This window comes from Callorhinus ursinus, unplaced genomic scaffold, assembly GCF_003265705.2.
Source record: "Callorhinus ursinus isolate GAN/ISIS: 27379988/994484 unplaced genomic scaffold, GSC_fseal_2.0 scaffold10, whole genome shotgun sequence".
In the NCBI taxonomy this organism is placed as follows: domain Eukaryota; kingdom Metazoa; phylum Chordata; class Mammalia; order Carnivora; family Otariidae; genus Callorhinus; species Callorhinus ursinus.
Window position 1 is genome coordinate 73,270,143 of NW_027397072.1, and position 20,221 is coordinate 73,290,363.

Here is a 20,221-nt window from a genome sequence, read left to right on the forward strand (position 1 = left end):
GCCTCCTGGGCCCGGTGCGAACGGCGCTCTCCCCCAGCTCTGCGCCCACCACGCGGCCCGCCCTCGGGTCCCCCGCTGCTGGTGCGCTGCCTTCCAGACCCCCTCCACGCTGCTGCCCTCGAACATGCTTCTGAACCCACCGCCAGACCTTCTTTTGTCTGAGTCTCGCCACAGGCCTTGGAGGCAGAGGCTAAGGTAGGACAGATGTCAGGGTGTGGCATTTGAGCAAGTCCCTGGAGGTGGCACAGGTGAGAGACAGCACGACCGGGAGGGCAGGAGCCCCACTGTGACCCTCACGTGGGGAGAAGCTCACATGGGAAGGGCTCCATTCCGCCCACTGGCCCCTTCCCCCCCGCCCCGTGCCAGACCCCCTCCTCCCTCGACACTGGCCTTTCAGCCTCTTCCTTCACTAAGACAGCCGCTGGGAGCCAACGCACGGGCAGGTTCTGCAGAGGACAAGAGCCTCTGAAAAGCCTCAGCCCCTTAGAGCAGCCTTCGGGGCCAGGGCGGGCGGGGGGGCTCCCGGTGGCATACAGACCTCGGGCTCTCACGTGGAGACCTCGCTGGGGACATGGAGGCCAGGCTGAAGGGGGATGGATTTTGTTTTGTTTTGCGGCCATGGTGTTTACTGGACCAGCTGGTGAACTATCTGCTGTGGCAACAGCTGGAGCCGCACACCGCTTGTTCCGGCGCAGGAAGCAGCTAGAGAAGCAAGGTGCAGTTGCCGTGGAAGAGCAATGACATTTTTCAGTGATCCCTGGCCGGTAACGGGCTCAGTGACATTTCCCGCTAATCCACGCGTTTCTGTACTGTGCCGTCCCATCTGTGGGGAACCAGTCGTGCCTTATTCGCAAAGAGCTGTGGTCACGCTCTATGGTCACTCCGACAGAGCTGTGCGGTCGCGGGATCTTCCACGCCCCCTCCCAACCTCCTGTATATATGTATCTTTTTTAAGGGTGGATTTTTCTTTCTTTTTTTTTTTTTAAGATAGCCGAAATGTATTGTCTCAGTTTAGGAGGCCAGATGCACCCTTTATTTATTTAATTTATTTATTTAAGTCAGTTCTGCAGCCTTTTAGGCCTGGCTTCAATCAAGACAGGGGTCCTCATGGCCCTGGAGGGGAGGGGCTCATGGTGGCTTTGAGATAAAGAATCTGCCACTGCTTCTCTATCCCTACTGTCTCCACACGGGCAGGCTTTGCAGAGCGAGGTACCACGGAGAATGGGATGCTCTGGTCCCCTTTTTGCAGTGACACAAAACAGAAGAACCCCAGGGCTGGGACTCAAACTCTTTCCCTCCTTAGGCTCGGACCTCAGAGAGGTCTCCCTGCTGCCAGCCCCATGGCCCGAGCTCCTGATGCCCTAGCAGTGACCTTGTGGTGTCTGGATGGGGCAGCTCTGTTCTCATGCAGAGCCTGCCCCTTCAGAAGGCTCCTGCTGGCAGAAATAGGGACACAGGTGACACAGTTATCCTACAAACTGACCATGAACACAGTCGGCACTGGGGAGGGGCTTGTCACCTGTTTTGGGTTTAGGGTCCCATAGAGGATCTGGTGAAAGCCATCTCCCTGGACACAGGCGCATAGGCACAGCTGTTAGGGTTCAGGTCTAGGCATTCGGGGAGGCCCAGAAGCCCACCCATGGGACTCACGAGGGGGAGTCACCAACCTCGGCAAGGACGACCTCTCCCCACCCCCCACGAAGACACTTTCAGCGAGTGAAGCATTTCCTTGTGAAGGAGTCGGCCCCTGAGTGAGGTGGGGGTGGGAGGGAGGCAGCACCCCTGAGGGGAAGGGCACCCACACTACCGACAAGGGGAGAAGGGGGCCTCCTCACCCAGCCCAGGAGCCGCTCCCCTGCGGTGGGCTGGGGGTTGAGGGAGAGCCAGAGCGCCGCCCTCCAGACCCAACACTCCCCCTCCCCGACAAGCTGTGGGCTTGTCAAAATTTTCAAAAAGCGCTGTTAGCCTCCCCACATCAGGCCAGGGGACGTGATTCTGCCAGCAGAAAGCATTTGGCCCCAAAGTTAGGAAGAGACAACGGGAGCAAGATGCCAGACGCTGGAATGGGGGGCTCCTTGCTGGGGCCGGGGGCCCGAGGAAGGGCCAGGCGGGCAGCATGAGAATGCCCTGCCCCGTTTCCGTCAGGACAGCTCTGTTCCCCTCGGCCCCCAGGTAGTCTCCACTGGCAGGTAACACTGCACCTGGGAAAAGGACTTGCTGGTCAAACAACATCTGATGGCAGGCCCAGCCTCTCTTTCTTGGGACACACACTCTGACCTGGGGTAGGCCCAGAACCCCCCCCAACGCTAGGAGTCTAAGATTTTCCTCCGCACAGTTTCTGTTCCCATCAAAGCCTAACTGACAATAGAGTAAACACACACACACACACGCACGCACGGCTGGCAGCAGACAGTGGGTCAGACTCTGCCTGACAGTCGTGAGAATGGAGCTTGGAGAAAAGAGCGGTAACTGGTAGTGGGAGGTGAGGACCTTTGTCCTGTGTATATTTTCACTAGAAGTGAAAAAAAATAAACTTCTACACAGTAGGTGTTTCTGTATTGTGCTTGGGATTAATGAGACAAGGGACTTCATCTCTTGTCCACACACACTATTTTATCTGTTTTAGTATTCCCTAAGCTACCTGCCTTTACAAGGGAACTGATTTCAACTTTAGTAATCTCCCAAATGCGGGGCTGAGGCCAAGAGTCGGGGCCATCTCCTGAGCACAAATGGGCTCTGTCGAGTTGGCCATGCATCAGCTCTGCTTACACCTGGCTGTGGGCACCTGAGTGCCCCCCGAGACAGGACGGCAGGGGGACAGGGAGGGTCAGGAGTCAGGGTGCTGTGGACAGAGGGTCCGGGTGGACTGGGAGAAGCAGGGCTGACCTGCAGAGGGAGCGCTGCCCTTGGCTTTATTCACTGGGGCCTGCTCTTCAGTGGGGCACACTGGGGAGCTTACCGTAAGGGCTCTCTGCTTCTCCCAAAACACCCTTCTTAGCCTTGGTGAGAACAAAGCCATCCTGTAAGGTCTGCAGGCAAAGCTACCCATGGCATCCTCTGAAGGAGGCCAGTGGCACAGGAAAGCCAGCTCTGTCCCCAGCGAGCTAGGGACAGACAGAGGCAGATGCCCAGGCTCCCCACATGAAGGGAACCTCCTTGGGCTAGGATAATTGCAGCTTCCCTTTATCACCTAACATGGCTGTGGGGCCCGCCAATTTCCCCTGATGCTTTGTGAGCCCGTCTCCATTGCCAGTGTGAGCCCCCCTCCAGGGAGCCAGTACCGTGCTTCCTTCTGCTCTCTGAAGCAAGACTGGCTGGCTCTAAATAGCCCTTCTTCAGACCCGAAGGGGGAATATGGCGGGAATGGGGGTGCTCAGGGGCCCCTCATCCTGGGCTCACAGGGATTAGAGAAACAAGGTCTATTATACCCAGTGTCACATGCCTTGGGGGAAGAGGGCAGAAATCCAAAGATGACCGACCTCCTCATTCCCTCCTGCAGAGCAACGCACCCTTCTGCCTCATCTGGCCCAGCACGGCTCTTGTTCCCCAGTGCCCTGGCTGGGTGGCAGTGGGTCCTCCGTGTATGGGGGGGGGCAGGAAAGTCTCATCCTGCCACACCCACCATGGCCTGGGCCAAATGCAGCGTGAACCCTGCTCTAAAGAGAGGGGCATCTGGGCAGTGTAGCCTGGTGGGGGGGATGTGGAGTTGCTGAGGATGGAGGGAGAGGCCAGGACTGCTCTAGAAGGAGAGAACCCCTTTCCTCCAATGCCCATAGCCTGCTTGCAGGCAGGGAGATGGCTCACTTGGCCCCCGCCAGCCCAGCCAGCGTTAGAAGCTCATCCTTGGCTGGCTGTGCCAGGGTTATGATTAAGTTACACAAGTTAGTGTCCCCATGAGGCTCAAATGCAGAGCCCAGGGTGGGGTGGAAGCAGCTCGAGCATGTGCATTTGAACACAGTCTCCTCTGTGGTCCACGTAGCCCCCGTGGGGCCCGCAGCTGCTGCACAGAGCCACTCCCCGCCGGCGCCTCCTGGCACTCAACGCCAGAGCCCTTCTCTGACCCCATGGGGCCTCGCCCCACCTTGACCCTCCAGCCAGGGGGTGTGCATGCAGGAGGCACTTAATCAGTGTGTGGCCGGGTGGGGGTGTGTGAGGGCACCCGTGTCTGCGGCAGGCCAGCCCCCAGCCGTGCCCACAGGGAACTCACTTGAAGTTCTCGGGATACTCCGTGATGGCCATGTTGACGACGTCCAGGGCGTGCTGGTAGTGCTTCTGGGCCGAGAAGAGGAGCGCCAGCAGGTGGAGGGCATTGGCATCATCCCGGCACACTTTCAGGACCTCCTGCAGCTGCTCCATGGCGCTAGAGATCTGCCCAAGAAGACTGCCAGCTTAGTGACCTTCTCCAAAGCCCAACCTACCCCCACCCCTCCGGAGCCTGGGGCCAGCGCTGGCCAACGAGGGCATAGCGGACTCAAGTGAGATCCTGGGCCTTGGGGGGCAGGGCTGGTGCTCTGATGAGAAAACACAGCCCTAAGTACCATGGCAAGAGGGATCTGCTGTCCCAAGTCAGGCTCGGGCAGCCAGCTGCTGCTCGGGGGTAAAGAGGAGCAGGTTTATGGTGCAGCACTGAGGATCTGGGTGGATGCGGGGCTCTAAGGAGGCCACCCAGGTCCCTGCGTGCAGACCTAGAGGTGGCCTCTCCTCTGCACCTGTGCACGCAGGGATGGAGGCCGACACACAAACGCCTCTTCCTACCCAGAGGCCCACCGTGGCCAGAGCTCCAGCTCTGGGGTCAGGTGGGGGCATGGATGCCAGCCCTGCCACCCCCTTGCTGGAGCCTTCGGGCGACCTGTCTGAGCTGTAGTTCTTAGCTACAACGTGAGGAGGACGGTCCCGCCTGTGCCAGTGGCCGCGAGGGCAAGACTACGTAGGAGAACGTTCTGCACAGTCCTGCACGTGCGCGAGATGTGCCTGTCCCTCCTCAAGCCTCCAGAGCCCAGGCAGCCACGGAGCAGTAAGACGCTCCCTTCTCATCCTGAGGGCTGTGTTCTCTCACGCCCTCGGGGCTGGAGACTGCATCGGCTCCTGCAACTCTCTCCACATCGGGGGCCCTATCCTGCCAGGAACCTCGGGAGTCTTTTCTAGAAAGTCTTGCTCCTTACCACACCTCAGACATGGGCTGCCTGTGCTCCCCAAGGGGCCTGTGGTGCAGGCGAGCTGGGGCCTTTGGTCCCTGGCGCACGGTCCCCCAGCCTCTGCGCCCGCTGTGAGGCCTAGTGCCAGGCCTGGACTCCGCCCACGGAACCTCCTTTTATGGAAAGTTCAAGGAAAGGGAAGGAAGCCAGGTTACCGTGGCCACTGGTTCAGCTTGACTGTGGTTCTGCAGGGTGAAGCCCATTATCCTGGGCCGAGCATCCAAACCCACAGCTGTCACTGCTCAGCTGTCACGTGCTTTGAGCAGGATGGGCTGGAGGCTATCAAAGACCCAGGTGGGCCAGGTCTAGCTGAGAGTCCATGCAAGGGTCCTCAGCTCCCTGAGGCTCCCAAGATCTCGGGTCCTCCAGGAAACTGGGTGCCAGGCTCCACTGGCCTGGCCCCGCCATCTCTCTGGGAGGACAGACACCATTCACCAGAGGTGGCTGAATAATTCAAGATTTTTAAAAAAATGTACCACCAAAGGTTTATCATGAAGTTGATTGGCAAGAGAAGCACCGGTGCTTATTTATAGAGGGCTAAAAATAAAGTGCTCTCAGGTATTTGCACCTGTGTTCTTTGGAACACCAGAGCAGAGTGACGTTCTTTGGGGAGAGTGGCAGAGAGGTTCCAAGGGCCTCACCCCGGACCTGGAAGTCAGGAGCCCCCTGGGGAAAGCTTGGTGGAAGGTGAGGACATAATGCTTCCTGCGGTCCCTCAGCAACTTCTCAGGAGACCGAACTCTTCAAGGGGGCCTGAGGGCAGAGAATAGTCCCTTCCTGGGTGCCCACCAAGGGCTTTACCATATTTTCTGACTTAATCCTTACCGAGTCCCTCGGAGGTGCAGTACGAAGGTGCTCACGTAACAGACAAGAAAATGGACTCAGAGAGGTCAAGTCCCTTGCAAAGGGTCACGTGGCTGGGCAAAGCAGGAGCAGCTCCGTAGCCCTCAGGGACCTGGGAGTTAGGAAATGCGACAACCCACCTGGCGGACAAGGGCCAGCTGCAGGGAAACATAGAGGATGACTTGGGGGTCACCGGGCGCCAGCTGCTGGGCTCTGTATGGGGAGAGGGGGTGACAGGTCAGTGAGCAAGGACTGAGCACCCGCTGTGTGACGTGGGCCTCCAGCTTGCCAGCCCTGTGCTGGGTGCTGCAGGGCGAAATGTCGGGGGTTCTCAGAGGGTGCCCGGTGGGGGAGGACGGCGGTGGCAGCCCGTGGGCAGCAGGCTCCAGGAGAGCTGGCTGAGGCCCTATGGTGGCCTTGTACAGAGCCTGGAGCCTGACCTCCCCACCCTAGGACAGAAGGGAACACTCCTGTGGGTGGAGGGGCTGGGAATGGCCTCTCTGGGAGAGAAGCCTTGGGAATGAATTGCTGGCCCTTGGTAGCTCAGTGGGGACTGGCCCAGATGGGACTCTGTTACCTCCCTGGGTTCAGGAATAACCTGCCCCAGAGAGGGGTTGGATGTGCTAATATGTTCCCATAAAGATGGCTCAAGGAGTCTAGGGCAGGCCCCAAGCCAGCAGCTTCCACAGCAGTATTCGGGGGGAGTAAGACCCCCAGGGCTCAGAGGGCAGAGCCCTGCGCTGGGCTAGAGGAGCGGGGGTAAGGATGCTCAGGCGGGGCCCAAGGCTATGGAGGAGGCAGGGGCTTAGCAAGGATGGGTCCGAGGGAGGGAGGGAGGGAGGGCCACCACAGCGGTGGGGCTTCTCTGGCATCCCCTTCCGTCCTTTCCTCCAGGACCCTGGCTGCCAGGAAATCTCTGCGAGGACTGGCGTGGGGGTTCCTCACAGGTCAAGTCAGAGAGGGGCTGGCAGGAGGCAAACACCAAATTTTGAGCCCCTGCTACACTTAAGGCACATATGCAAGGTGCTTTTCTAGCTTTGTCTCAGAATTCTCACACCAGTCATGGGCTCTGATTCCCACCTTGGAGCCCTGAGCTCCAGAGGGGAGGGGCTGAGCCTGGGGGCACCCTACCATCACCGAAGGGCTCAGCCTGCCCACCCAACCCCAAAGGCCTATCCCTGCTTCCCGCAGGAGCTCTCAGAGCCCTGGTTTCCTGTCAACAAAACGGGGCCAGAAACCTTCATTCGGCCTCCAGCAGAAGGTCCAGGAAGATAAAGCGCGTGAGCGTGCCACCTGGTGCCTCTGCCGGGGCCGGGGGCCCGCCTCACCTCTCCAGGGTCTGCAGTGCTTTCCGGTGCAACTCATCTTGCGTGGATTTCAGAGTCGCTGCAGGGGACAAGACGGAGACACAAGCTCTGCGGGGAGACGCCTGACGAGGGCCCTATCTGGCAAATGCTTGCACTCAAGCAGCTCCGGACTACTGCCACGCACCACCCTCGTCACTGGGGGAGGGCGTGGGTGTCGGCCTGGCCCCAGCTTCCCAGCATGTGTCTTGGAACACCAGCTCCTTCCATTCCTTTGCCTTCTTTGTACCTGAGCCTTGAGAGACAGGCTCCATGGGCTGATGCCTGCCTCCTTGGGCTTACTGACCCACAGGCCTCTTTTTTAACCATTTTTACAATTTTTCAGTGTTAGATTTTAAGGGCAGGCGTTGGAACCCTTAGCTGCACACGGAACCACCTGGTAAGCTTTAAAATGACTGTCACCCAGGTCCCAGCCCAGCCCCGGTCAGATTACTCTTCCAGGTTTAGTCTGCACGGGACCCCATCGCGCCCCTGCCTGCAAGCACACAGAAGTAGGTGGGCTGCCTCAGTGCTGGGGGGCCACGCGGCTGAGCTGGCAGGCTTCGGGAAAGAACGACAGGCTCGGGGCAGGAGGAGTGGAATCCAGCCTCCAAGCACAAGTATTTATTAAACCGACTGTGTACCCAGCACTGTGCCGTGTGTCAAGGGAAGTTTAAAAGACCCCAGAAGGGCACAGCAGTGCTGAGGGTAAGAGCAAAACAGGATAAAGACGCTGTGGGATCCGGGCAGGCAGCATAATTACAGACTGCGAGCACACAGGAGTTCCAGAGGAGGGGATCAGCTCTGCTGAGGGGCTGGGGCTGGGCCTTGAAGGGTGCATCCATGAAGAGGGCATGTGTGAGAGTGATGAAGGCTGGGTAAAAGAGTGGAAATGGGACTGAGGGGTGTGTGAGTGTGTGTACCCACCGGAGATGTGCCGGGGAGGGGGCGTTGGGCACTGGTGGGACGAGATACCCGAGAGGCCACCGGGAAGCCTGAGCCCCCCAAGCAGAGGCTCCGGACCCAGGCACTCACCGTCAGTGGCCTGCAGGCTGTATGTGAGGCCCAGTGCCAGGTAGCCCTTGGCAAGGAACTCCCCGGCTTCCTCCCCGAGGTCGATCACCACCATGGCAAAGCGCTCTGCCTCCTCCAGCTGCAAAGAGGAGAGGCACAGGTCACTGGGAGGGCTCTCCTGGCCTCGGTGTGCAGGCTGCTCAGTCACCAGCCCGGGACACTCAGAACTGCAATTCCTCATGTGTGGGCAGCGCGACCAGAGGCCAGGTGGCTTGTCTGAGACACACCGCCACTAAGTGGAAGGAATAAGGCTGTTTCCTCTGTCAGCAACTCCCTGGACCTCTTCCCTGCAACCCAAGGGCCTGGGCTCAGTGTCACAGGGTACGGCCTCTCACAGGGAAAAGCTTCCCTCTCCCCAGACAGCCTAGCTCGCTAGAGTTTACTCTGCCAAGAGCAGGGACCCAGGGCCAGGCCAGTCTGTGACAGCTCCTTTCACCATCTGGCTTCTGTCTGTGCCTGCCCTGTGCAGCAGAGAGAGGGAAGCTGGGGCTGGGGGGCAGGCAGGGCCCTGGGCCTGGGTCCTGGGGACACCGCCAACCCTGCAGAATGGACAGGCTGCCACTCTGGCTCTGTCTGTGAGCTCGCGCCTGGACACGGGGAGCTCAAACTTTTTAGGGGAAAAAGGCCCAAGGTTGTTTTTGTCCTGGGAGCAGGAAGAACTGTTCCAGTTGGAAAGGGACCAACCGATGCACGTCACGTGGGCACACACCATCACACAAGTCATGTGACATGAAGAGGGGCACGCACAAGGCAGCCCTCACAAGCCGTCTGGGGCACCCACAGTGGTCAGGCCACTCAGGGAGGCGGGAGACAGCTGGGGGGGTCTCAGCCGTGCCCACGCATGGCCCACAGGCCTCTAAGAGCCCAGGAATGCCATCCGTCCCTGACGCCTGTGACACCCACTGGCATCAGTGTCACCGAGAACAAAGACTGGCACCACCCCACAGCTAGGGGGCTGAAAGGACCATACCCAAAGCCCCACTGCCACCCAGACATCACGGGCCCCTGTGTGGGGCATCTTGCCCATGGCAGAGGCCCATCAAGGAGCTACATTGGACCAGGGAGTGAGATTCAGACCCAAGTTGGCTTCTGGCATTCACGCCAGGGCTGCTCCTGCCCGCTCTTGTCCTTGCCACCTCATCCTGGCAGGAGAGGGGCAGCTCTGTGCATCTTGTGGCCTGACCACTGGCCACAGCCGGGGCGCCGGTGGCCCCTCCATCCCTGGAATATGGAGCTGAGGCCCTGAGACAGAGGCCATCAGCAGAGGGGAGTTGGGTAAGCCTGCCCTCTGCGCACAGCCAAGGGAAGCTCCGTGCAGGAAAAGGGCTGAAGGAGCAGAGATCCCACTGTGCCCGGAAGGGAAGCAACAGAACCCAAACACAAGGAAACAGAGCATGTGAACTGACAGCCCAGACAGAGATGGCGGGAGGGGGGGCGCTGAATCCCTCTGAGGCCTGTCCACCATCCCTGCCTAAGCCGGCCTGACGCATGCTGACCAGGGCAGTGCTCCAGTCCCTTCATGGCAGTGCTCCGGCTGCTGGCTTAGGCAGCGGGCCACCTCCAGGTTGGGGGGCTGGTCACTGAGAGTAGGGAGTCTAAGGACCTAAGCTCTGACACCATCAGGCCCCAGGACTCAAGGTTTGGGGGAGGCCGTAGCTCAGGAAACCCCTCCGCTGCCTGCTGCCCAGCCTCGGCCGGCCAGGCGGGCCCACGGCTGTAGCGGCTAAGATCCGTGTCCTGCAGCACCTGGCCCAGCGGGCCCTGGGGCAGTGGGGGTGGTTTGGGGGGGGGGCCTGGGGGCCTACAGTCAGAGCCGGGTGGAGAAAAAAGCACTGAAAGATGAGCTCCCAGACACAGGCTCTGGTCCTCACCCAGCACCTGACAGCTGCGGAGCCTGGAGCAGATCACTTAGTTTCTGTGCCCTAAAGGTCCTCTTCTGCAAAATGGAGACTTGGACCCCTCCCCCTACAACTGCTCCTCAGCACAGACCTCCACCGAGGCTTCTGCAGTAGCAGGGTCTGTGATGGGCCTAACTGGGGAGCCCCGATGACAAGGGAGGGGGATGCCCGGGTGAGTTCGCATGTAATCCCCGCAGGCTGACCCCATACGACGGGGTGGCTCTTAATTAAGGCTGCACTGTGTGATGCTGGCATGGGGCTTGTGGAGCTCCAAGAGAAGGGCAATCATGTGGCTGTGGTTGTCCCAGGAAGACTAAGACTCATGGCAGACGGGGGACAGGAGTCACCAAGAAAAGGGTTAAGTAAGCAAACTGCACCTCCCCCACCCAATATCCCATTGCTGATGCAGCTCATCTCATACACTGTCTTTAGGCATCATTACGCCCCATTCAAACAGGAGCGGGCTGGTTTCTAAACGACCAAGTACAAGTTATAGAACCTAGAAACCTATTGCATCCATGTATATACAGTCTTCCCATGACCATGTCCTTCTACTGAGCAAATGCCAGCTTTTATCTCTTGTAACTCATGTAGGGAAGGTGCTGGGAACAAAGCTCAACAGTTACCGGCAAACAGGGAAAAGTCACTCTCCAGTTCATACACATCATATTCTGGGTTAGTAGAGCTCACCATACTTTAGCTTTAAAAGTGCAAATAGGGGCGCCTGGGTGGCTCAGTCGGCTAAGTATCCGACTCTCGGTTTCAGCTCAGGTCATGATCTCCGGGTCATGGGATCAAGTTCTGGGTTCGTCATGGGATCGGTCGGGTTCTGTTCTGGGTGTGGGGCCTGCTTGGGATTCTCTGTCTCCCTCTCCCTCTGCCCCTACCCAACCCCCTCTCTCTCCCTCTCTAAAAAGTGAAAATGGGCACCCTGAGTGGCTCAGTCAGTTGAGCATCTGACTCTCGGTTTTGGTTCAGGTCATGATCTCAGGGTTGTAGGATCAAGCCCCACACTGGGCTCCATGCTCAGCAGGGAGTCTGTGTGAAGATCTTCTCCCTCTGCCCCTCCCCCCCCACTTGTGCACGGTCTCTCTCAAATAAGTACATCTTAAAAAAAAGAGGTGCAATCATACATCCTTAGCTTGTCCAACTTGTGGTCCACTCTGATCCCCAGGTCAAGAGCCTTCCTCGGCCAGTACTTGCCAGCCTTGTCCATGTAGTTTAAGCACAGTGTCAGCATTTGTCTCAAATCAAACTCACAAAGCTTGAATGTACCGTGCTCGCTTTGGCAGCGCATACACAAAGCGTGAATGTACCATTTTCCTACATAGCCAACACTATTTTGGTCTCTTTTACCTACTACAAAGCAGGCTTTTTGTATGTGAAGTCACTGCAGGGATAATGAAGGAAAAAATGATCAATTCTTGTTAAGTATGACAATATACACTATGATAACATATGGTATTAATATACGTGGGTGCTCTAACTGGCCAGTGAAAGGAAAAAAATGCTATCAGAGCAAAAAAACCAAAACAACAACAACAACAACAACAAACCCAAAACAAAAACAAACTCAAAATTTACATTTATTTTAAATATACCTTAAAAATAACATATATTTTGTGTGTGTATATATTGTATACACACACAACACACACACAAATACATACACACACAATGCACTGTTCCCCTTCATCTAAGACACAGGTGGCAATCCTAAAGCCCTTGAGAATGCGGCTTTGTCATTTTTGTTCTGAAGTACTAAAAGCCCACCCAAGTCCAGAATCAGTTCTACACTTATGAGTAAGCTCTCCACGTAGACAGCAGGGCAGCCTGGAGGCTAAGAACACAGACACTGGGGCCAGACTCCCCGAGCGCAAATCCTGGTTTGGCTCCTTACTAACTGTGTGACCTTCGGCAAGTCCCCTCGCTTTGCTGTGCTTCAGTTCCCTCTCCTGTAAAATGGCGCAACAAGTGTCTGCCTCACAGACAGACATCAGTTGCTGGGAGGGCTGAATGAGGTAAGACACAGTGAATGCTCAGAGCAGTGCTTGAATAAATGTAAGCCATTCTGATTAGTTATTTAATCTCTACCTGTCATTGGTTGAATCTTCCAGAAAAGGAGACTCTACACAAGGATCAGCCCTGTGCAGTCCCCTGCGTCAGCTGGGCAGACCCTCAGACTCTCTACCCATGGGTCCAGGACACACATACACCCACTAAGCTACTCTTTGTCACAATACTCACCCCTGCTGTGGGTAACACACTTGGATATTTCTGTCCTATTCTCTGATAGCCTATTTCAATTTTTTCTTAAGAAAGAATTCTAGGGGCGCCTGGGTGGCTCAGTCGGTTAAATGTCTGACTCTTGATTTCGGCTCCGGTCATGATCTCAGGATCCTGAGATCGAGCCCGCAGTCGGGCTCTGGGCTCAGCCAGGCTCTGTGCCCAGCGTGGAGCCTGCTTGAGATCCTCTCTCTCCCTTTGCCCCTCCCCCCTTCTCACGCACGCTCTGTCTAAACAAATAAAAATAAAATCTTTAAAGAAAAAAAAGAAAGAGTTCTATTTCACAACTCACTAACAGGTCTCAACTTCCAATGTGAAAGGACAGCTCTAATCCAGTGGCTGACTGAGTTGCCCGGCGCCCGCCTGTCTCCAGCCACCCCCGTCATCTTTCTCCCCCGGACTACCTCACTTGGCCTTTCCAATCTCCAGTCACTTCCGCCGGTGGCCTCGAAAGTCAACAGCTGGTGGCTCTGAGGTTGGGACTGCTGTTTCTGCAAGATTAGCTCAGGTTACAAAGCTGAGCCCTCCTTGCTCGTCAGAACACCTCCAAGGTGACGGGTTATTTATTTATCTTTTAAAGATTTTATTTATTTGACACAGAGAGAGACACAGCGAGAGAGGGAACACAAGCAGGGGGAGTGCGAGAGGGAGAAGCAGGCTTCCCGTGGAGCAGGGAGCCCGATGCGGGGCTCGATCCCAGGACCCTGGGATCATGACCCCAGCCGAAGGCAGATGCTTAACGACTGAGCCACCCAGGTGCCCCGGTGACGGGTTTTTTAAGTTCTTTTCAACCGTGTTCCTTCTAGTGGTATACCGCTTTTTAATATCTCACCTACGGCAGCCCTGTCACTTCGCCATGAACCCTAGGTAGAGGCCCCCCCCCACCATGCCCCTGCCCTTCTAGAGCAGTTTAGTGCCTCATGGTACAGGTGTTACACAGTTGAAGGTTCTGGGGTACAGGGAGCTTAGGGGACCTATCCTATCCAAGGCCACCTGGCGAGTGAGTGACAGGATTGAGTGTCCAACCCAGGTCTCCTGAGCCTACATCTGGATCTTTCTGAGCTGCCTGAGTCACGGCCGCCCTCTGCGGTTCTTCACTTTCTTCCTCTCTGACCGTTTGGGAAAAGGATGCACGGAAGGCTCTAACGTTTGGACCCTTTGCTTGGGCTTTCCAGAAGTAAGGGCCTTGTTCCCATGACTTCACAAGTTCCGACGGCTCTCCAGGCTTCCTAATTTGGTGCCCACACAGACAGGCCTCTGGCTCGCACACGTTGCTCTTGCTCGGCTGCCTTCCACTTCCCAGGTTGCCTCATCCATCTTGCACTGGGCCGAAGAGGTTGTACCCTGGGCATTTCAGCCCCTTCCTCCCTTCCTGGGAACCGGAGAAAGTTCCTTTCTGAGCTTGCCGAGCTTGTTGAAACAGCACCTCTTGTTCTCCTCAGGCCCTTCCCCGGGGGGCCCGGGACCTGTTGCTAACCGCTGCACTGAAAATGCACTTTTCCCTTCCTGAGAGGAAGAGGACGAAATTTCCTTATTTTCACATACAGTGGCGGGATGGCTGGCATTCTTTCCTCCCTGCCTCATAAACACTCAACTCCACTTCCTGGCTCTGGCCACCCCTGGATCTGAAAAAGGAAGGTAAAAACACAAAAGCACCTCCCTTCGGAGAACCCGCTATTTCAAAGGGGCTGTCACAGGGGCGGCTGCCGTTCATCAGGTACCTACAGTGTGCTAGGCAGCGATGCTCCTCGGCTCTGGTGTTCAGATCCACCTGTACAGGGTGGGTGTGACTGCTCCCGGGGGACAGAGGAGGCACAGAGAGGGCGGATTACTCCCCTAAAGTCACACAGCTACTAGCTGGGTGGGCAGGGATTTGAACGCTATGCTCTCTGCCTCCAAAGCCTGCACTGTTTCCACCACTTCATCCTGCCCCCTCAGGGAAGAGGCCGAGAGACAGCACCACAGACCTTTCCGAAGAGGAGCATGGCCTGCTTTCCCACTTCCTAACTCCTCTCTCGTGCGGGACACGCAGCGCACATGCACACTCCTATCCTCTTAGGGAAGCCTCAACTTTTTAAATTATATACATTTTAAGTAGTTGTGTTTGGAGAGATACTAAAAAAAATATTTACAACTCTTTTCTTCCTGCCCCAAATAACTGGTTGGGGACCTTGGCAAGACAACGGCTGTGCCAAGGCAGGAGGCTGCCACGCACTGCTGTCCCTGGGTCAGAGCCTGGGATGCCCCCCCCCACCCAGGGGAGCCTCAGGCAAAGCCTCGGGGCCAGTGCCCTCCCACCTGCCCCCACTGCCTGCCCCAGGTGCAATCACCTTGCAGCAAACCCCATGTCAGCCAGCCTGTGACTGTGTAGGTCCCTCTGCCTGGTGCACCACGACCTGAGGGCCACCTTGCTTTCAGACCCAGGCTCAGCCTAGGGTGTCCCACGCTGGCTCTGGGCATGGGGACAGGATGTGCGGACAGCAGGTGCTCCACCTCTGGGCACATGACCACCCCGGCTGGTTTCACCCAGCACAGCTCGTTTTTCAGATGTCCTAGTTTCAGCCTCCCTTCCTGCAACCGGGGCCAAGTTGTCCACCCCCAGATTTCTGTCCCCTGTTCATGGAGCTTGGCTGGCTAATGGCTAGGCCTGCTGGGGCCGCTGGGAGCCAGGAGAACTGTGATGGCAAAAGACAGAGGTGGCCTCAGACGCCTTTCAGGAACCGTGCTCTGTCCCAAGCACCAGCACCCCTCTGATCGTTGAGGTCAGACCCATTCTTCCCGCTTGTGGCCCCAGAATAGAGTACTGGGCCACCCTTCTCCTGGCCTCCTTGGAGAACAGGCTGCCCTTAGCTACACACGGTCTGCTCTCTGCCCAGCGCCAACTCGGGAACCTGAGAACCACTGAACCAGAGGCAGACTTCCCGCACCCGTCCCTCCCAGCCAGCTGGGGCGAGAGTCATTCTTGAAGATATGAGTGGACATCTAACCACATGCAGGGTTCTTTGCTGGGGAGAGAGGCTCAGGGTTGCAGACATGGTAAGTAACGAAGCTCCCCAACTAGTTGGGAAGAGAAGTACCATTTAAGGCAGAATTGTTGCCGAGTGGTTATGCTCATTGGCGAGCAGGATCTATCCAATAAGCACCGGACGGGAACTCTGGGCTGGGGTTTCAACAAGGAAGACAGTTTCTGCCCTCAAGAGACACTGGGGATTATAATGTAATCTAGGTGTCCAAGGCAGGTATAAACGGGGCTTTAGGGAGGTCCAGGGGTTCCAGGTTAGGGACGGCTGCCAGGAGCCACCCCTTGTCCCTCCAGCGGGACCTGGCTTGAGCCTGGACCCAATTTAAACCCTGGCTCAAACCAGCTCCCAAAGCCATGCATGCTTCTCAGCTGAGGTTAAACAGCTCGCCCTCCTCCCCGATTCTGTGACAAGTCTGCATGTTTAAGCCTCCTTTTGGGCTTTTCTATTTATGTTGTCATTGATGACTTTGCTCCTAACTCATCTGATTTCAATTTGGACTGATTGGATCCTAATTTTATTACCATGTAATCTGAATGCATGTAATGACTGTAATTATGCCGCTGAGGGAAACAGCTCCTCCACGGCGGGAAGGCCTAAATTTAGGCTTCCTGGCAAGGGCGGCTGCTGGCGGGGTGGACACCCATAGCCACCTCAGAGCTGGTGGCCTTGGGGAGGACAGGGGCCCTCCCCTGCCGCAGCTCGGTGAGGCGGCTATCTGGGGCTTTGTGAGGCCCCTCTGAGGAGCCCTGGGAACACGAAGGAGTGTGAGCGAGGGGTCGGCGAGCCCACCCTCTCTGCGTGCCCGGGATCCCACCCCAGTCCTCTGCTGCAGTGCACAGTCTGGGTGTCTCTGCTGGCACCCGCATTCCACCCACGTCACCACAGCTCCCCACCTGTAAGATGCAGGATGCCAACAGGCCCCCTGCAGAGACGCGGGGAGCAAGGGGTTTCCCCACCAATCACGGGGTGGGGAAAGCAAGCCGTGATGGAAGAACCTACCACTGGCCTGAACCCTCCACGGTCCAAGGCTGCCTCCTCCGTGCATCTCCCGATCCGTCCAGCCTTCTACATACTTTATATCATTTACGCCACATCTGAGGAACAGACTGTTACTGTCTCCGTTTTACGACCGAGAGAAACCGAAGCACAGCAAGCTTGTGTACCAAGACCACCCCGGGATGGGCAGGGAAACTCTAACCCACCTCACGTTGCAGCCGCTTCCTAATGCCTGGAGCCTTCAGAGGTGGTTCTGCCAGATTCCCCACCCCGCCCCCCAAATAAAGCCACACTCGCGAGTCTGGGGTTCGACGCCATGCTTCCCCTTCCCCACCATTCACAGTGGCGCCACGGTGGCCAGGGGGCGCCTCAGCTACAGGAACCTGAGAACCAGGAGACAGAGGGGAGGGTGCTCTTTCCGCCCTGCTCCTCACTCTGCAGCAAAGAGAGGACAAGACCCACTGGGGCAGCGAAGCGGGGACCCAGAGAGGGTCGGGGCCTCGTGTCCAGTCCCTGGGAGACTTGGCAGGAAGGCTTAGAACATGGAGTCTCCCTTCCCAAGGCTGGATGCCCAAGGAGGGGGGAGTGGCGGCAGGAGGTGGACAAGGCTGCTGATTCGGAAGCGCCTGCTGTACGCCCCTGGGGCCTGGAACAAGCTGGGCACCCAACCATGGTGAGGGTGGGCTTGGGGGGGGTGGGAGAACAGGCAGGGGAGGCCTGTGTGTGGGAGCAGCGCCCTGTGGGGAGACGCTGGGCCTGGAGGGCAGCTGAAGGCACTGGAGCTATTTTGCCTGAAGAGAGGAAAGGTGGGTGGGGCAGGAGAGGATGCATTGGACCTCAGGAGGCTGATGTGGGCTCAAGGAAGCGGGGACCCTTGGAAAGAAAGCTCCCAGTAGGAGGAGACACCTTTGCAGAGGCTCCGCCCCAGGACACCACAGGCTCAGAGCAACCACCAAGGGAGCCTGGGGAGGGGAGGGCCCCAGGCCCAGTGCCTTTCACGGCTCCATCCTGCTGGCCTCCTCGAGGACCTCGGAGCCCAGCTGCAGGAAAGCCCGGCCCGTGGGGAGAGGGTGTACCTGACCGTTCAGCCACCTCAGCAGAGCCCTCGGCAGGAGGCTGAGCACAGGGCAGGGACCCGGGGGGCTGGAGCCGAAAGGAACAAGGGGGCCCACAGGTCCTGCCCACACAGCACTGCCCCCTGTAGTAGTGTGGAGCCTCCATCCAAATGATGGCTGGCCCAGGTGCTCTAAGTCCGGCCCACGACCGCACTGCTGGGCAGCTGGGGGGCCCCCCCTCTCCTTTTGACTCTACATCTCAAGACTGAAACATAAACCCGATACCAGCCTGAGTTGGGGGACTTACTGTTGCAGATCCGTCTGCTGGGTTTCCTCAGAAGACTCCTCCTTCCAGGCCTGTCTACCTCACAGCTCCTCATGCATCCCCCCCACCCCCAAACACACAGCAAGATGTGCATGCCCCGATCTCATGCCCACTGCCACCCTTCTGCAGGAGTCGCTGGGACCTGGGCTCTGCCCCCACAGTTCACTCACCCAGTGCAGGGACCCGATGCAGACCTTGGCGGCCATCAGGGGCACGGTGGGGTCCGAGGGCCGAAGCTTCATGCACTCCCGCAGCAGTGACACGGCGTAGGCTGACTGCAGAAGAAAGGGCAGGTGACACCATCACTGGCAGCCCTGGGTCTCGACAGACAAGGTGCCTTGTGCCTACAGTGGGGGGCATTCCCAAATAGCCAGTCCTTGCTCTTTCCTCCCAAGAGGCAGGAAGAGGGCCCAGCGGGAGAAGCCCAGGTCATGTTGGCAGACAAATCCCTCCCAGGCCTCAGATTCCGCATCTGGAGAATGGAGGCTATGAGTCTTGCCCAGGTGATGTGCCAATAGCTCATGTAACAACAGGTGGAAGCACTTCTAAAGGAATTCAAATGTGAACCACAGACATGATAGAGGCAAAAATGGGCTCTTTCAAACTTCTGAGTTCAACAGCCTTGGTTTCTAGGTGACAAGATGAGGCCGAAGCTCCACAGGACTTGGAGGCAGGGCCGTGGTAGGGAGTTGAGGGGGGTTGGACATAATGGCTGGCAGAGGAGAAGGAGAGAAGCTAAGCTGGCAGAGGCAGAGAGAACCTCCAGACAGGAATCTGGGGCCCCTCAAGGCTCCAGCGACTCAGCCACAGAGACGGGGCCGGAATGGACCTCCTGAGGATGGCCACGTGTGGAGGGAAGGCCAGTACAGGAGACCATCCACAGGCAGGCAGCAATACTACCAGTCACAATAATGAGAAAAAGAACACCAGCTAACACTTATTTAGATCTTACTATGCGCCATGCATTGTTATAAACCAGAGCTCAGCAAAACACAGCCCACGGGCCAAATGTGGCCCTCTGCCTGCTCCTGTGAATAAAGTTTGACTGGAACCCAGCCATGCCCATTCACGTATGTATTGCCTACAGCTGTTTTTCTGACAGAGTGGGGAGTTCCCACAGAGACTGTTTGGCCTGCAAAGTCAAAAATGCCTACTATCTGACCCTGTACAGAAAGTCTGTTGTCCCCTGTTCTAAGTGCTTTATAGATTTAGTTTTCCCAACTCTCCTATGAGGTAGGTGAGCCATGTCCCTATTTACAGATGAGGAAACTGAAAGGCAGAGAAGTTAAGTAGCTTGTTCAAAGCCACAGTGCCCATACATGGCTGAGCTGGGGTTTGAACAGTCTGGCCCCAGGCTCATAACCACAGCTCTACCTGGCCTCAGGGACTTGGGGCTTCCAGAACAATCTCCTGCTGCACCAGTAGTGACTACCTAGGCAGATACAGCAGCCTCGGTCTCCCTGCTACACACACACACACACACACACACACACACACACACACACACACGACACACACTCAGGGCTTCTGACTGTATCCAACACTTTCCCAAGAACTCAACAGTGACACGCCCTGCCCCCCAGGTGTGCACACTCCATACTCGTGTGACCCCAAGCTAGGGTCAATGGTAGGCAGGGGCATGTGTGTGACCACAGTTCCCAGGTACTAAGCCCTACTGTGAGCCAGGCTTCCTCATCATTAATTAGCTTTCACCCTCCCCAGCAACTCCAGATGTACCACTGAGGCAATGGGGGCTCTGGAAGGCTTAACCTGTTCAATCTCAGTGTGAGAGACTGGAAGAGAGAGAGCCGGAACCCCAGTGATCTGCGTCTACTCTGGACCCCCAGCCTTTCTCTAGCTACCCCTCCCTTCCCCACCAGCTAAGGAAAAACTCTTCTCAGCCCAGACATGACAGACTGAGGCTCTGGGCTGAGGCATATTAGGCCAGTTCCAGGGGTTTCAGCCAAGGGCTAGCTCTGTGCCCAGTGCTGGGCGGGGGTTGTGGGGTCACATGGCTCTTGCCTATCAGGTGCCTGCAGAAAGGCCTGGGGAGAAGACAAAAACTGTCGTTCCCCACTGCTCTCTCAGAAAGCGAGGGTGTGAGACCCAGCACAGGCGGGTGTCAGCAGATGACCTCTTCCAGCAGGCTGGGAGACTGCGCTGGACTGTGGGAAAGGGGGCCT

The 20,221-nt window shown here is 57.2% G+C and overlaps 1 protein-coding gene across 3 annotated transcripts in view; it reads right to left on the reverse strand.

Annotated features, from left to right (window-relative positions):
- The window catches only part of TTC7A (tetratricopeptide repeat domain 7A), a 116,270-nt gene that overhangs the window by 37,740 nt on the left and 58,309 nt on the right, over nucleotides 1-20,221 (reverse strand). For all 3 annotated transcript variants that reach the window (XM_025868873.2, XM_025868875.2, XM_025868876.2), the window contains 5 exons: nucleotides 18,209-18,313; nucleotides 8,417-8,534; nucleotides 7,367-7,424; nucleotides 6,179-6,251; nucleotides 4,208-4,368 (listed from right to left, as the gene is read on the reverse strand). In XM_025868873.2, the coding sequence (XP_025724658.1) occupies nucleotides 4,208-4,368; nucleotides 6,179-6,251; nucleotides 7,367-7,424; nucleotides 8,417-8,534; nucleotides 18,209-18,313 (515 nt within the window). The remainder of the gene's footprint in view (nucleotides 1-4,207; nucleotides 4,369-6,178; nucleotides 6,252-7,366; nucleotides 7,425-8,416; nucleotides 8,535-18,208; nucleotides 18,314-20,221) is intronic.